The sequence below is a fragment of the Pongo abelii genome, chromosome 1 (genome assembly GCF_028885655.2).
Source record: "Pongo abelii isolate AG06213 chromosome 1, NHGRI_mPonAbe1-v2.0_pri, whole genome shotgun sequence".
Taxonomy (NCBI): Eukaryota; Metazoa; Chordata; class Mammalia; order Primates; family Hominidae; genus Pongo; species Pongo abelii.
The window spans coordinates 198,529,711-198,546,451 of NC_071985.2; the positions used below are offsets into that span (position 1 = coordinate 198,529,711).

The 16,741-nt window shown below is 36.0% G+C and overlaps 1 protein-coding gene across 13 annotated transcripts in view; it reads left to right on the forward strand.

The window, feature by feature from the left end:
• ZMYM6 (zinc finger MYM-type containing 6) overlaps nucleotides 1-16,741 on the forward strand; it is a 46,426-nt gene that overhangs the window by 9,900 nt on the left and 19,785 nt on the right. For all 13 annotated transcript variants that reach the window (XM_054526177.2, XM_054526188.2, XM_063714121.1 and 10 more), the window contains 10 exon segments: nucleotides 1,591-1,675; nucleotides 2,466-2,715; nucleotides 7,845-8,019; nucleotides 8,118-8,309; nucleotides 10,428-10,578; nucleotides 11,004-11,119; nucleotides 11,973-12,251; nucleotides 12,411-12,561; nucleotides 14,079-14,251; nucleotides 15,902-16,049. In XM_054526177.2, coding sequence (XP_054382152.1) covers nucleotides 1,591-1,675; nucleotides 2,466-2,715; nucleotides 7,845-8,019; nucleotides 8,118-8,309; nucleotides 10,428-10,578; nucleotides 11,004-11,119; nucleotides 11,973-12,251; nucleotides 12,411-12,561; nucleotides 14,079-14,251; nucleotides 15,902-16,049 — 1,720 coding nt within the window.

Genomic DNA, 16,741 nt, shown 5'->3' on the forward strand with positions numbered 1-16,741 from the left:
TTTTGGCATTTAATAGTCTAAAGAAATTTCTAAAGTAACTTTGGAACTAACATAGCTACTCATTTATTTTGCTACGTGTGGGGAGATTAAAAATACAACTGCCATTTATTACCATCATTGATTCAGAAAAGTAAGACTTTTTTAAAAACTTCCTGTTTTGAAATATGTAAGGGTATTTTAACATTAAAAAAAAAGGATGGTTGTAATTTCAGAATAAGGATAGTCATTTACATTTTAAAAATGTTTCATGATTACATTTTGTTTTAAAACGTTTTAAAGAATGTGGTAAGAATAAATAGGATTTTGTCTGTGATGATTTTATGTATAATGAGCAGATTGCATTGACACTCTTGTATCTTTTCTGCCATTAACAGAAAAGGCAGCTTGTAAGTCTAAAATGATTGAAATCCAAACCCTAAATCATTCAGATTTAACTTTTCTTTTTTTCTTTTTCTTTTTTTTTTTTTTTTGAGACAGAGGCTCGCTCTGTTGCCCAGGCTGGAGTGCAGTGGCACAATCTCGGCTTACTGCAGCCTCCTGCTCCCGGGTTCAAGTGATTCTCCTGCCTCAGCCTCCTGGGTAGCTGGGACTATAGGTGTAAGCCACCACGCCTAGCCAGATTTAATTTCATTTATTGCTCCTTTTTGCCAGGTGCAGTGGCTCACACCTTTAATCCCAGCACTTTGGGAGGCCAAAGTGGGCAGATCACCTGAGGTCAGGAGTTCGAGACCAGCCTGGCTAACATAGCAAAACCCCGTCTCTACTGGAAAAAAACACAAAAATTCGCCTGGTGTGGTAGCGCAAGCCTGTATTCCCAGCTACTTGGGAGGCTGAGGCAGGAGAATTGCTTGAACCTGAGTGTTGGAGGTTGCAGTAAGCCAAGATCACGCCATTGCACTCCAGCCTGGGTGACAGAATGAGACTCCATGTCAAAAAAAAAAAAAAATTTTTTTTTTCATTTATTACCCCCTTTTAAACGCGCTACCTAAAAAATAGGTAGTGCTCAGCATTTGGAATAGCTATGTGTTACTCCCATATATCAAAATTCCATTTGAAAAGTAGATAAAAGTATTTTAAAAGATTCTCTAATTCTGAAAGATTGTCTTTGTAAAGATTAGTGTAATAACTTGTAAATTTTGACTTTTGAGGTGTTTGTGAAGGTACTTATGATTAGACTGTTTAAGAGATGAATAGGGCCGGCTGTGGTGGCTCACGCCTGTAATCCCAGCACTTTGGGAGGCTGAGGTGGGTGGATCACGAGGTCAGGAGTTTGAGACCAGCCTGGCCAATATGGTGAAACCCTGTCTCTACTAAAAATACAAAAAATAGTTGGGTGTGGTAGCATATACCTGTAGTCCCAGCTACTCGGGTGGCTGAGGCAGAAGAATCACTTGAACCTGGGAGGCAGAGGTTGCAATGAGCTGAGATCATGCCACTGCACTTCAGCCTGGGCGCCTGAGTGAGACTCCATCTCAAAAAAAAAAAAGAGATGAATAGGATAGAATAATTTTTTTTTTTGCTTGAATTTCTAGTTTACTTACATACACTGTATTCATTGCTCTTTTTTCTTTTCTTTTTTTTTTTTTAAAGGAGTATGGATGTGTCCAACAGCCAAAAACTCAAGAAAGTAAATTGAAAATTGGTGGTGTGTCTTCAGTGAATGAGAGACCTATTGGTAAGAAATGGAACTGTATAGGTTAATTACAATTAGTATTTGCTTATTCTGACTTATAAAATTGAGGGAAAGCATCTTTTCATGTATGTCTTTCTCTTTCTTTAGAGCTGTGGTTTTTCAAACTGTGAGTAGCTGGTTTTCTTCAGCGTTTTAAAAAATAGAATAAGATTATATCAGAATATGATATGTGTAGTAAGGAAACATATTGTTTCATAAAACTTCTGTTTCAGTGATTAAATTGTACGTACATCCCCACATTTACAGACATATGTATGTGAGAACTGGGTTATAATATTAAATGTATTTCCTGCGTTGAGTAATGGTTAAAAAAAAAATTGAAACCTCTGTTTTGGAGCGCTTATTGCCTCATTAACTGGATTTCAAGATTGGGAATTTGTCCTAAAAAAGAGAGACTGGGCCGGGTTTAGTGGCTAACACCTGTAATCTCAGCAACTTGGGAGGCTGAGGCAGGAGGATTGCTTGAGCTCAGAAGTTTGAGACCAGTCTGGGCAACATACCTTATCTTTGCTAAAAATTAAAAAAAAATTAGCTGGGTGTGGTGGCATGTGCCTGTATTCCTAGCTACTCAAGAGGCTGAGGCGGGAGGATTGGTTAATCCTGGGAGTTTGAGGCTTCAGTGAGCCTTGATTGCACCACTGCACTCCAGCCTGGGTGACAGTGAGACCCTGTCTCAGAAAAAGAAAAAGAGAGAGAGAGAGAGAGAGAGAGAGACTGAGACTGTATATGCATTAGTATTGATACTAAAACTTTTTTTATTTTGTTTTGATAGCCCAGCAGTTGAACCCAGGCTTTCAGCTTTCTTTTGCATCATCTGGCCCAAGTGTATTGCTTCCTTCAGTTCCAGCTGTTGCTATTAAGGTTTTTTGTTCTGGTTGTAAAAAAATGCTTTATAAGGGCCAAACTGCATATCATAAGACAGGATCTACTCAGCTCTTCTGCTCCACACGATGCATCACCAGACATTCTTCACCTGCCTGCCTGCCACCTCCTCCCAAGAAAACCTGCACAAACTGCTCGAAGTATAAAATTCTTAACATCCCTTTTTACTTTACCTTTTTTTTAGTGTGTATATTGTTTAGTTCAAACATGCTGTTGATACTTTAAATCTCTTTAGCATGTATCTGTAGAAATAACTTTTTAGTTAATGGAAGAATTCGCCAATTTTAAAGTTTTGCAACATTAAATAAGTGACTTGCTGTTAGAATATTGCCTAAACCAGTTTTCTATCACTTTAAATTTTACTATGGAAAGAAATAACAAATGACATGTGGGAATTGCAGGACTATCCTGTAATTGTAGACATCCACCATTTAAATTTATTTAACAGTTGTCTTGAAAGTTACTTGGTATAGCATAAAATAATATCACTCTTTTAATAGTATACGAAAGCTATTTAATTCTTTAAAAAGTAAAAACTCTACATGGTCACAAAAATGTGTTTATTTCTAATGTCCTTGTGGGGTCATTGTTGCTTTACAATAATGCTTAGATGCAGAGAGAGGAAAAAACAGCAACAAAGTCACATAAATCTTTCCCTGCCTTAGTACATTTGAAGGATTTGGCATATTTTGCCTATTTCTGTGGTAGTGTAATTTGAGGAATACAGTGTGTTGTTAATAGTCACTACAGGCAAAAAACAGTAAGAGATTGCTTTTAAATTGTGGCTCTGTCATTTATCTCTGTGACTTCGGGCTAGATATTTAACTTTCTAAGCCTCTGTTTCTCATCAGTAAATAATAGTTGCTTCCTAGGACTTTAATGAGACAGTGTTAGCAAATGGCCTAGCACATAGCAAGTACTTAAAAAATGGAATCCTGTTATTATTAATAATAAAAATTATATCGTGTGTTACTATTTATAATTAATATTATGAATATATTAAATATAATATATGTGTATATAATACATATTACTATGTATACTTAACATATCACTTGTAGGCCCCTATTTTGTCTTTGGCCATGTTTATCTGCTTTGTGTCTTGACTTAAACTATCTAAAAGTAGATCCTGCTATGTGGAAATTTCCAACTAAAGAGGAGAGAGGATTTTTTTTTTCTTTTGTTGCCCATGCTGGAGTGCGGTGGCGTGATCACAGCTCACTGCAGCCTTGAACTCCCCGGGCTCAGATGATCCTCCCACCTCAGCCTTTCAAGTAGCTGGGACCACAGGCGCACACCACCATGCCCGACTAATTTTTGTATTTTTTGTAGAGATGGTTTTGCTGTGTTGCCCAGGGTAGTCTCAAACTGCTGGGCTCAAGCAATTAGCCTGCCTCAGCCTCCCAAAGTGCTGGGACTATTGGTGTGAGCCATCACATGTGGCCAGGAGAGAGGAATTTTAAAATATTTATATACTCTAAATTAGTTTGTTGCAAGATACCCTTCTAATTAACGCTTTTATGTCATTCTCATGAAACTAATCTGAAAGAGTAAACTTAGTTTTCTATTTTTAGATATCGTTTCAACATACCAAATACCAAAATAAAATTAAATAATTTTAAAGAACATAACACAACTTATACATCCAAATGCCTGTTGTTTTCTTAAAAGTAGTCACCCTGTCAGTGACTTTTTAGCATAAGGTTAGGAGACAGATTCTTATCTTTCCAGCATGCGTTTGATTTTTACAAATTTTCAAAGGCTGCTTGATACCTTAATCAGGCCAATATAGTAGCTAATTAAATTAAGTCATACTGTTAAAACATGATATTTATAAAATTAAAAGTTAAAAAATAGTCTAAGGGTTTATCTTAAGTTTTATCTTAAAAAAATTAGAAAAATGTTTTGAGCTATGTTATTGTTGGAAGGTGTGGTTTTTCTACGGTAAATGTTATGGTATAACACTCATTTGCATGTGTAAGGTTCAGAGTACGTTTATAATTTATGTGCACAGATTTTCATTATAAAGTCATTCTCTTTGATTTACATATTTTTACTTGCTATTTTTGTACTTATTATGCCACTGGCAGATTCACCTTATTAAGTGAAACTCTTTATTGCTCTGTTTTCAGTAGAAAAATCACTTTTCAAAATTAATACTTCATCTGTGTATAAGCATATTCTTTTGGTTTCTAAGATTTGCTGTCACATTTTTACAGTTGAGTTTTAAAGAATTAAAATAATTTTTGTTGTTGTTATTTTCTCATGGTTTACCATTGAACACACCTGTATAATAAAGGTGCAGGATGGGAGGCAGGATAGTGGAATAATTAATTCCATAGACTAGAATCAGATTGCCTGGATTAGTATTTGAGCTTTACTGCCTACTAGCAATATGACTTAGACCTCTCATTCAGTTTCCTCATCTGTAAAGTGGCAGTTACAGTAATACTTAACCTCATAGTGGTTTGGGGATTTTTTTTTTTTTTGAGACAGGGTCTCACTCTGTCACCCAGGCTGGAGTGCAGTGGCGTGATCCCAGCTCACTGCAGCCTCTACCTCCCGGGCTCAAGCAATCCTCCCACCTCAGCATCCTGAGTAACTGAGACCATGGGCATGAGCCAGCATGCCCTGCTAATTAAAAAATTTTTTTTTGTAGAGGTTGGGTCTTGCTCTGTTGCCCAGGCTGGAGTGCAGTGGCGTGATCATGGCTCATTGGAGTCTTGAACTCCCTGGGCTCAAGCAATCCTTCTGCCTTGGCCTTCCAAAGTGCTAGGATTATGGGGGTGAGCCACTGCACTCCACCATTTTTGTGGTATTTGGGTAATTTGAGTAAAGAGAATAATGCTTGGCACATAGTAATTACTCAACACACTTATTGTAGTATATATTATTGCCATTATTATTTACTTTGTGGCCTGCACTAGTGTTTATAATTAGTGACTATTTCCTTTGGTTTTTATACTTGTCAGAAGAATGGCAATACTTAGCCTCTGTTTTACCAGGGTATTGCTATTTGTGCTTATTGCAATAATTAGCTCTTACAAATTGGCTCTAGGAATCTCACAGAACCACCCAATTATTTTTGTTCTTCCTGTCTCGTTCTTGTTTCCATCTGTCCTCTGATACAAAGCCTTAACAGCCCTTTTGTCATATATCATGCTTATTTTTTGTCTTCTGTTAGCTCATTTGTTTCTCAAAATCTTGCACTTTTAATTTTTAAACATTTCATTTATTGTCTTGGCTGGACACGGTGGCTTATGCCTGTAATCCCAACACTTTGGAAGGCCGACGCAGGCGGATCGCGAGGTCAGGAATTTGAGACCAGCCTGGCCAATATGGCGAAACCCCGTCTGTACTAAAAATACAAAAATTAGCCTGGCATGGTAGCACGTGCCTGTGTCCCAGCTACTCGGGCGGGAGGCTGAGACAGGAGGATCGCTTGAACCCGAGAGGTGGAGGTTGCAGTGAGCTGAGATTGTGACACTGCACTACAGCCCTGGCAGCAGAACGAGACTCCGTCTCACAAAAAAAAAAAAAAAAAAAAAGAAAAAATTCATTTATTGTCTCATTTCAGTTCTACTTTGGGCAGCCTCTGGCTAGTAACAGAACTAGTGTCTTGTGGTCTGGAGTTGTGGGGTGGACACTGACTGGTCCCATTGGCTATAGCAGAGGAAACTTGGTTGGGGCTGGAAGCCTTCCTATTTTTGTTTTCAGCATCTGGCTGGCTATATATATATATTTTATATATATTATATATATATTTTATATATATAATATATATATATTTTATATATATATAATATATATATATTTTATATATATATAATATATATATATTTTATATATATATAATATATATTATATATATATTTTATATATATATAATATATATATATTTTATATATATATAATATATATATTATATATATATAATATATATATATTATATATATATAATATATATATTTTATATATATAATATATATATATTTTATATATAATATATATATATTTTATATATAATATATATATATTTTATATATATATTATATATATTTTATATATATAATATATATATTTTATATATATATTTTTTATATATTTTATATATTTTTTATATATATAATATATATATTTTTTATATATATAATATATATAATATATATATATTATATATATAATATATATTTTATATATAAAATATATATTTTATATATAATATATATATTTTATATAATATATATATTTTATATATAATATATATATTTTATATATAATATATATATTTTATATATAATATATATATTTTATATAATATATATATTTTATATATATTATATATATATTTTATATATATTATATATATATTATATATTTTATATATATTTTATATATTTTATATATATTTTATATATATTTTATATATTTTATATATATTTTATATATATTTTATATATATTTTATATATTTTATATATATTTTATATATATTTTATATATATTTTATATATATTTTATATATAGTATATATATATTTTATATATATGTTATATATATTTTATATATATTATATATATGTTATATATACTATATATTTTATATATATAATATATATAGTATATACTATATATTTTATATATATAAAATATATATAGTATATACTATATATTTTTTATATATATATATATATATATTTTTTTTTTGAGACGGAGTCTAGCTCTGTTGCCAAGGCTGGGGTGCAGTGGCACAATCTCGGCTCACTGCAACCTCCATCTCCCAGGTTCAAGCAATTCTCCTGCCTCAGCCTCCCGAGTAGCTGGGATTACAGGCGCCCACCACCACGCCCATCTAGTTTTTGTATTTTTAGTAGAGACGAGGTTTCACCACGTTGGCCAGGCTGGTCTCGAACTCCTGACCTCATGATCCGCCCACCTCGGCCTCCCCAAGTGCTGGGATTACAAGCGTGAGCCACTGCACCTGGCCCTGGCTGGCTATATTTTAAATATAATTCACTCTTGACAAATTCATGAATTAGGTATTATGAGCCCCATTTTATACATGAAGAAATTGAGATAGTAATTACATCATTCATTGTCACTCACCTGATAAATAGCAGAACTCATTGTCAAACCCAGGTTTGCAGATGCCTTATCCTTTTTCTACCATACAATACCTGCCCTTAGTAAGTGTTATTTCAGCTCACAAAGAGGAGGAAGTTACAGTTGTGAAGAATACATTTCATTTTTACCTTTGTTATTTATTTTTAGAGACATTTTAAATCCTAAGGATGTGATCACAACTCGCTTTGAGAATTCCTATCCTAGCAAAGATTTCTGCAGCCAATCATGCTTGTCATCTTATGAGCTAAAGAAAAAACCTGTTGTTACCATATATACCAAAAGCATTTCAACTAAGTGCAGTATGTGTCAGAAGAATGCTGATGTAAGTTACATTTTACTTTTATTGGGATTCTGCTCAAAGAGATTTTTTTTAACTGGCTCTGCTTATTTTGTGTGTGTATGTGTGTGTTTATTTCCTAGACTCGATTTGAAGTTAAATATCAAAATGTGGTACATGGTCTTTGTAGTGATGCCTGTTTTTCAAAATTTCACTCTACAAACAACCTCACCATGAACTGTTGTGAGAACTGTGGGAGCTATTGCTATAGTAGCTCTGGTCCTTGCCAATCCCAGAAGGTTTTTAGTTCAACAAGTGTCACAGCATACAAGCAGGTATGAATATCTATTTGTTGCATGTACTTAGGCCCACTCCTTCTGATTGGGCTGCACAGGGATGAACTACAAAATGAGAGTGAGCTCCTCCCATTAGTCCATCCTGATATGTGATTTCCCTTCCAGAAAATGGGATAGATTCTGATGGTGTGAGGGATGATTGTGGTGGTAAGTTGATATAGGTAAAATAGGTCCCTTTTTTAAGGCTCCCTTCATAGCTAAGAATTTACAAATGTGATTTCTTTTCTTTTTTTTAAATCGAGGTGGGGTTTTGCCATGTTGCTCAGGCCGGTCTTGAACTCCTGAGCTCAAGCCATCCACTCGCCTCAGCCTCCCAAAGTGCCGGGATTACAGGCGTGAGCAACCACGCCTCAGCCTCATAAATGTAATTTCATGATTTTCTGTGAGCATGAAATATTTTGTGATGTATTGATAGCAAGAAAACCATATTATAAATAAACCATAAGCAAGAGAGTTAAGATGATAAAATCAGTGAATCTAAACAAAGCTTGTCTTTTTCATTTCAAAATGTGTTTGGGAATGAATTGTAATTATTTGGTCAACAGTGTCTCATGAGAATACTTCAAGTAATTTTATTTATTGTAATGAATAATGGATTAAGCTGGTTACTAAATATATCACCTTGTGTCAGTTTAATTATTACTGATTTGTGGTTTTAAAAAGTTTTTCTTAAAGATGTATCTTGTAAGGCTGGCACGGTGGCTCACGCCTGTAATCCCAGCACTTTGGGAGGCCAAGGCAGGTGGATCACAAGGTCAGGGGTTCGAGACCAGCCTGACCAACATGGTGAAACCCCATCTCTACTAAAAATACAAAAATTAGCTGGGCGTGGTGGCGGACACCTATAATCCCAGCTACTCAGGAGGCTGAGGCAGGAGAATTGCTTGAACCTGGGAGGCGGAGGTTGCAGAGAGCTGAGATTGTGCCACTGCACTCCAGCCTGGGTGACAGAGCAAGACTGTCTCAAAAACAAACAAACAAAAAAACAAAGATGTATCTTGTAAATGATAATTAAATGTTTTTTTCAGTTAGCAAGTTTGATTTGTTGCTTCCTTTGAGCAGTTGGTAATGGACATATGGACATTCATCACTGAAAAGAATCTCTTTTTTTAAGAATTGCCATTTTTGGCAGTCTGGTTCTACTTTCACAGGAAAAGAATCCATGTTATTTTATATATGATCCCAAAATCAGTTCCATTTCTAATTTTGTTACTAGTATTGTACTCTGTCTTTTTACTAGGAAAATTATGTAGTGAAACCTCACAATTTATATTTTCCTACGATTTCTTTTCATATTGAGAGACCTTATAATGTATCACTGACAGCATAGTGTAGTGGTTAGGAGCCTGAACTTTGGAGCCTGATGAAATGAGTTTAATTTCCTACTTCTTCTGCTCATCTGTTAATTTAAGTTAATTTAAACTTTTCGTTAATGTAATTTTTGAGAGCGCCTCACTCTGTCATTGAAAGGATTCTGTGATACACTATATATAAATTGCTTAGCCTGGGGCCTGGCTCATGGTAAGCATTCAGTAAGTTATAATATTGGTTATATAAATGGTAGCTATTTTTATTATTTCTTAAAACATGAATAAACTTATAAGCAGATTTTATTATGAAACTCAGCTTGAAAAATAGGTAGTTGTGTAGGATCTCTATTAATATACATTAAGTATCATTTCTATCTCCTGCTGAAGAATCTCACAAATTAAGTAACCTTAAAGGTGGTAGACTCTTCTAGATTGATGTACAAGACTATACCAAGAATGGCCCTTTGGTTCATGGGTTAGCTGGTCTTCTCTGGTTATTGGTGATTAAAAAGTATGTGATGACTACTTAGTTCATTACTTGTGTTTGAATTCATGTGTTTTGTTTGCTAAGATCTCTATCTGCGTAGTTACTAATTTTCTTCAGTTTCTATTTTATTATCGTCTGGAAGAACTTATTTTCCCACCTCCCAATAGTGTGGTTTCATCATCATGTTCAAATATTTCAACCAAGGGCCGTGGTTGTAGGTAGCTTTTCTTTTTACTTTTTTGAACAATATGTAAATATGTATGCTTGTACTAGGTATCTAATGTTATTTTATTTTAATAGAATTCTGCCCAAATTCCTCCATATGCCCTGGGGAAGTCATTGAGGCCCTCAGCTGAAATGATTGAGACTACAAATGATTCAGGAAAAACAGAGCTTTTCTGCTCTATTAATTGCTTATCTGCTTACAGAGTTAAGACTGTTACTTCTTCAGGTAATGTTTAAATTTGATAAATTTATAGATTTAATAACTATTGAAGAAAAATGTAACTGCTTTTCTCTGATTTTGTTACAAGCTAAATTTATCTATTTAGTTAAATAAAAACCCAAGATTGACTTTTACATAACTGACTTTTATGTGAAAATAGTTTTTCCCTGATTTTCTTGGTTGCAATATATACAGTATTTTATAATTTCATATGTGAGAAGAAAGAAAAAACACTTAAAATTTCCAAGTTAGTTTTTGTGTAAGTGGGACTTAATAGAGGTTAGTTGTAGTTAGATTTCAGATTTTTGTAAAGTTCCTTGATTTTTTTGGTATATTGTTGATTATTTAATTTTTTCATTCTCCCAATACATTTTTGTATTGTTTGTTCATTGGTATAACTTAATCATTGTTTTTAATTTTTTGTCACCAAGGTGTCCAGGTTTCATGTCATAGTTGTAAAACCTCAGCAATCCCTCAGTATCACCTAGCCATGTCAAATGGAACTATATACAGCTTCTGCAGCTCCAGTTGCGTGGTCGCTTTCCAGGTATGATCTAAGGTAGCACATCATGCATGTGGTTCTCTTAGGCATCGATCTGTGGCACAGTGTTAACTGCTGAAGGCCTGTTCTTATGAAAGTTTAAATTTGAATTAAAAAGAAAAAAATTTGTTTCATCCAGGGTCCCAACCAGGTCATTTCTACAAAATATCTGAACCCAGATATTGGGTCTCAGCAGTTTCTTCTTTATTTAGGATCCTAGCCTAAACTGTCATTCCCTTCCACTTTCTCCCTTGGGTCTCTCCCCTTCAAAAAGATGGAAGCTAGGATTGTGGTTTGGGTAGGTGGTATGGTGAAGAACAGTAGCCTGATGGGATTCACATACCCCTTCCTGTCATCCTGTGTCAGAAACGTAGTGACTCCTGGCATAGAATTGTAAGCATCCACTTGTCCCATTTTCTCCTCCCTCTCTGCAATACACACACAAAGAGTAGAGTTTAGTAATCTCCGGGGTAGGAACATGCCTGATGCAGTATCCCTGGCATTAGGGAGAAAGAGACTGCTGGTGGCTATTGTGTCTTAATAGCCATCAGAAGCTGGTTGATGATGGGAATGCAGGTAGGGGGAGGTTTTAGGGGGAAGGAGAGGCCTGCTCTAATTTATTAGAGGCATATACTGGAGGTCTTTGTCAGGAAAGCCTGAATTCCACTTCTTGACCTTTTAATGTTGTATTTCTCAGTCCTTTTATTCTGGAAGTATGCCATTTAAACTCTTTCTGTGAGATAGAAAATTTTAAAAAATGTTTGTGGGGGACTTGATTTATTAAAATGAGGAAATGAAAAGTACCAAGTTATCTTATTTCTCAGTTGATAAAATCTTTACCTTATTTGTTTTCATTCAGAATGTATTTAGCAAGCCAAAAGGAACAAACTCTTCGGCGGTGCCCCTGTCTCAGGGCCAAGTGGTTGTAAGCCCGCCCTCCTCCAGGTCAGCAGTGTCAATAGGAGGAGGTAACACCTCTGCCGTTTCCCCCAGCTCCATCCGTGGCTCTGCTGCAGCCAGCCTCCAACCTCTTGCTGAAAAATCCCAGCAAGTTGCTTTAACCCATACAGTTGTTAAACTCAAGTGTCAGCACTGTAACCATCTGTTTGCCACAAAACCAGAACTTCTTTTCTACAAGGTAAAGAGAGATCATGAAAGGGATTGTATATAAACTCATCCAGTAGAAACACTTTCGTGTTTTCAATTTTGATCACTCAATTTGCTTTGACATGAAAAGGACTTCTTAAAGATAAAGCAACTGTTTAGTTGGCTCTTAATGACTGTTTTTTCTCTGCAGGGTAAAATGTTTCTGTTTTGTGGCAAGAATTGCTCTGATGAATACAAGAAGAAAAATAAAGTTGTGGCAATGTGTGACTACTGTAAACTGCAGAAAATTATAAAGGAGACTGTGCGATTCTCAGGGGTGGATAAGCCATTCTGTAGTGAAGGTAAAGACAAAGTTGTTTTATCCACAGAGCATGGGTTGTTATAATTCATGACGACTTGGGCAGTTAAGCCACGATTAGTTTTCACATTCTTTTTGTCTTATGAGGTGTAATTAGAAGTATTTTGGAGGCCGGGCATGGCGGCTCACGCCTGTAATCCCAGCACTTTGGGAGGCCGAGGTGGGTGGATCACTTGAGGTTGGGAGTTCAAGACCAGCCTGACCAACATGGTGAAACCCCATCTCTGTTAAAAAACACCGTCCCTATACAAAATTAGCCGGGCATGGTGGCACACGCCTGTAATCCCAGCTACTTGGGAGCCTGAGGCAGGAGAATTGCATGAACCTTGGAGGCAGAGATTGCAGTGATCTGAGATCACGCCATTGCACTCCAGCCTGGGCGATGAGCGAAACTCTGTCTCAAAAAAAAAAAAAGTTTTTTTGAATTGTGTTTATAGTTAATTCACTTTAAAGTCAACCTTTTTATTTATTATTTTTGTTTATTTTTTTGAGACGAGGTCTTGCCCTGTCACTCAGGCTGGAGTGTGGTGGCATGATCTTGGCTTATTGCAGTCTCTGCCTCCCCAGTTTAAGGGATCCTCCCACTTCAGCCTCCCAAGTAGCTGAAGCTACAGGAGCGTGCCACCATGCCTGGCTAATTTTTTTTATTTTTTGTAGAGACGGGGGGGTTTCACCATGTTTCCCAGGCTGGTCTTGAACTCCTGAGCTCAGGTGATACTCCTGCCTCGGCCTCCCAAAGTGCTGGGATTATAGGCATGAGCGACCGTGCCTGGCTGAAAGTCAGTCTTTTTAAATGTTGTAGTGATTGCAATAAAAAACTGTAAAAATGATTACATCAGTGGTATTAATAAAGAAAATCTCTTCATAAGTTTTGCTATGACATCAGAGATCTTTTTGTTCTTGCACTCATTTGTAAAGAGGAACTTAAACAGTTGCTGCTTCTTGGCTTAAAAAACTTTTATACCTCTAATGTTTCTGAATATAAATGGCCTAATATTTAGAGTATATTTAAAAGGTGGTGGCAGGGCGCAGTGGCTCACGCCTGTAATCCCAGCACTTTGGGAGGCCAAGGCGAGCCAGATCACCTGAGGTCAGGAGTTTGAGACCAGCCTGGCCAACATGGCAAAATGCCATCTCTACTAAAAATACAAAAATTAGCTGGGTGTGGTGGCAGGTGCCTGTAATCCCAGCTACTCTACTCGGGTGGCTGAGGCAGGAGAATCGTTTGAACTTGGGAGGCAGAGGTTGCAGTGAGCTGAGATCGTGCCACTGCACTTCAGCCTGGGCAAAACGAGCGAGACTCTGTCTCAAAAAATAAAATAAAATAAAAGGTGGTATAAGTTTGGTTTGTGAATATAGAGACTGTCCTGTAATCTAGAGGCAAATAATTGTGTATTCGAAATTAGCTTAAAGTTTTATATCTAAGACCACAGAAACTTATTATACCTCCTCAGTTAATGTAAATTTGATTTTTCTTCCTTTCATCCCTCTGATCCTCAGTTTGCAAATTCCTCTCTGCCCGTGACTTTGGAGAACGATGGGGAAACTACTGTAAGATGTGCAGCTACTGTTCACAGACATCCCCAAATTTGGTAGAAAATCGATTGGAGGGCAAGTTAGAAGAGTTTTGTTGTGAAGATTGTATGTCCAAATTTACAGTTCTGTTTTATCAGGTGAATGTGATAATATACTTTTTTTGGCTTTCTGAAATCAGTGCAAATTGTTTTTATTTAAAATGTATTCAAATTATGTGAAGAAAAATTTGGTGTTTAGCACTGGATAAAATAAGTTATGGGGTATAATAGAAAAATTCAATTGAATATAAACATGAAATCTTCGGGATAAAAAGAGTATAGGATTTCTGCAGACTTTGTTGTTGGTTGGATATGTTCCTTTTATTTTTGCCTTCTTATGAGGCATATTGCCCTTATTTGACTTCTTTCGGGTTAGAACTTCACATAATGTTGCCTGAAGTGGCTCTCTCATTCAGGTTACTCTGAGGAATTTGAAGTTAGACCTTGTCTCACTTCATAGGTCAAAGGACAATAGCTGGCAACCATTCCTACCTCATTTTTAAAAAGATTAACTTTTTGAAAGGCTGACAATGGTAGCTGCAGTTAATTGAACCACTAATACATGTCTGGTGCTCTGTAAGTGTCATTTCATTTAATCCTTACCATAGTCCAAAGAGGTAAGTATATTACTGCCATTTTATAAATAAGGAAAAGGAGAGAGGTCCAGGGAAGTTAAGTAATATGCTCTTGAGGAAGCTGGTAGGTGACAGCAAGACAGCATCTATAACACTCTGGTGAAATCACTGTTTTTCTACCTCACCCCCAAAATAGAATTTTATTGTCGGGGGAGGGTAATATATTTTTCATGATTATATAATTAGGGCCAATCACAGTGCTTAAGACAAAGGATGTCTAATTAAATATTTGCTGAATGAATCAAAATCTTTATGACTCCAAAGTCCATATTATATCAACTACTGTAAGCTGCTTCTTAATTTTTTAAAAGTTGAACCTATCTTTTTTTTTTTTACTTATTTTTTTCATTGTGTATCTTTTCTTCCCCCATCCCACCTGCCCACCCCCCATCCCCCAGCCAGACAGAATCTTGTTCTGTTGCTCAGGCTGGTGTGCAGTGGCGTGATCAGTGGGCGATGTTGGCTCCCTGTAGCCTCCGCCTCCTGGGTTCAAGTGATTCTCCTGCCTCAGCCTCCTGAGTAACCAGGAGAGGTGCGCACCACCACCCCCAGTTATGAACCTATCTTTAGATAGATTCCCTTACTGGTAATTTTGAAAACAGAAGAGCATTTTTTTTGTTGTTGTTGAGACAGAGTCTTACTCTGTCGCGCAGGCTGGAGTGCAGTGACGTGATCTCGGCTCACTGCAACCTCTGCCTCCCGGGTTCAAGCGATTCTCTTACCTCAGCCTTCTGAGTAGCTGGGATTACAGGCGTGTGCCACCACACCTGGCTAATTTTTGTACTTTAGTAGATACAGGGTTTCACCATGTTGGTCAGGCTGGTCTTGAACTCCTGACCTCATGATCCGCCCACCTTGGCCTCCTAAAATGCTGGGATTACAGGCGTGATCCCACAATTACTGTGCCCGGCCACAATTTTTATATTATCTTGATTTAGGGCATCTATATAAAACAAATAATTAAATAAAATCAGTATTTTAAGGTAAGAACCTTACATTTTGTAGTCTCAACTGACTCATATATCTGTTTTTGTAGTGCCTCTTTTTATGATTAATGTTATCTTTTCATTATTTTATAGTTTTAAGCCCATCTTGTCTAACATTTCTTTCTCAGATGGCCAAGTGTGATGGTTGTAAACGACAGGGTAAACTAAGCGAGTCCATAAAGTGGCGAGGCAACATTAAACATTTCTGTAACCTATTTTGTGTCTTGGAGTTTTGTCATCAGCAAATTATGAATGACTCTCTTCCACAAAATAAAGGTAAAATTAAACTTAGCTAATGGGATTTTTATGTCAGTGCTAGGACACTATCAGCACATACAGTTATAAATAATATAATAAAAACAAAATTTCATTGGATTCAAATAGCCTGAATTTCCTTAAATTTTTCTTTAAGAAGTCTTTAAGATTTCCCCTTGAGGGAAAAGTAATTCTAATACTTTTTGCTCTGATAGTCAGGCACACCAAAAGGCCAATAATGTATATGCACTAATTTTTATAGGAAACTTAGATTTGATTGCTTTTGATTGAGTGTATCTGTACATAAATAACTTAAACTAGGGATATATACTATTTAGTTAATAAACCAGAAATAAAAACAGAAAATCAGGGCAAACAAAGGGAGAGTATAGTTAATATAGTTGCTGTGACTAGTGTAAAATTTGATTCAGAACTTGCTTATAGGCAAGGAGAAAAGAACAGCACATTAATTATCTCAGAAAATATAAAATAGAACAGTTCTTCGTGGGTAGCAAAGTTTATCCTAGCTAAGAATAAAATAATTTTGCAAGTAGGACAGCTAATGTGGTCAGAATATCCAGGTGAGTAGATAGATTTATGATATATTCATAAAGTAGCTCTCCTAAATATTTCTTTCTCAGTATTAGATTAAAAACATTTGGTAGCTGGGCGCGGTAGCTCGTACCTGTAATCCCAGCACTTTGGAAGGCTGA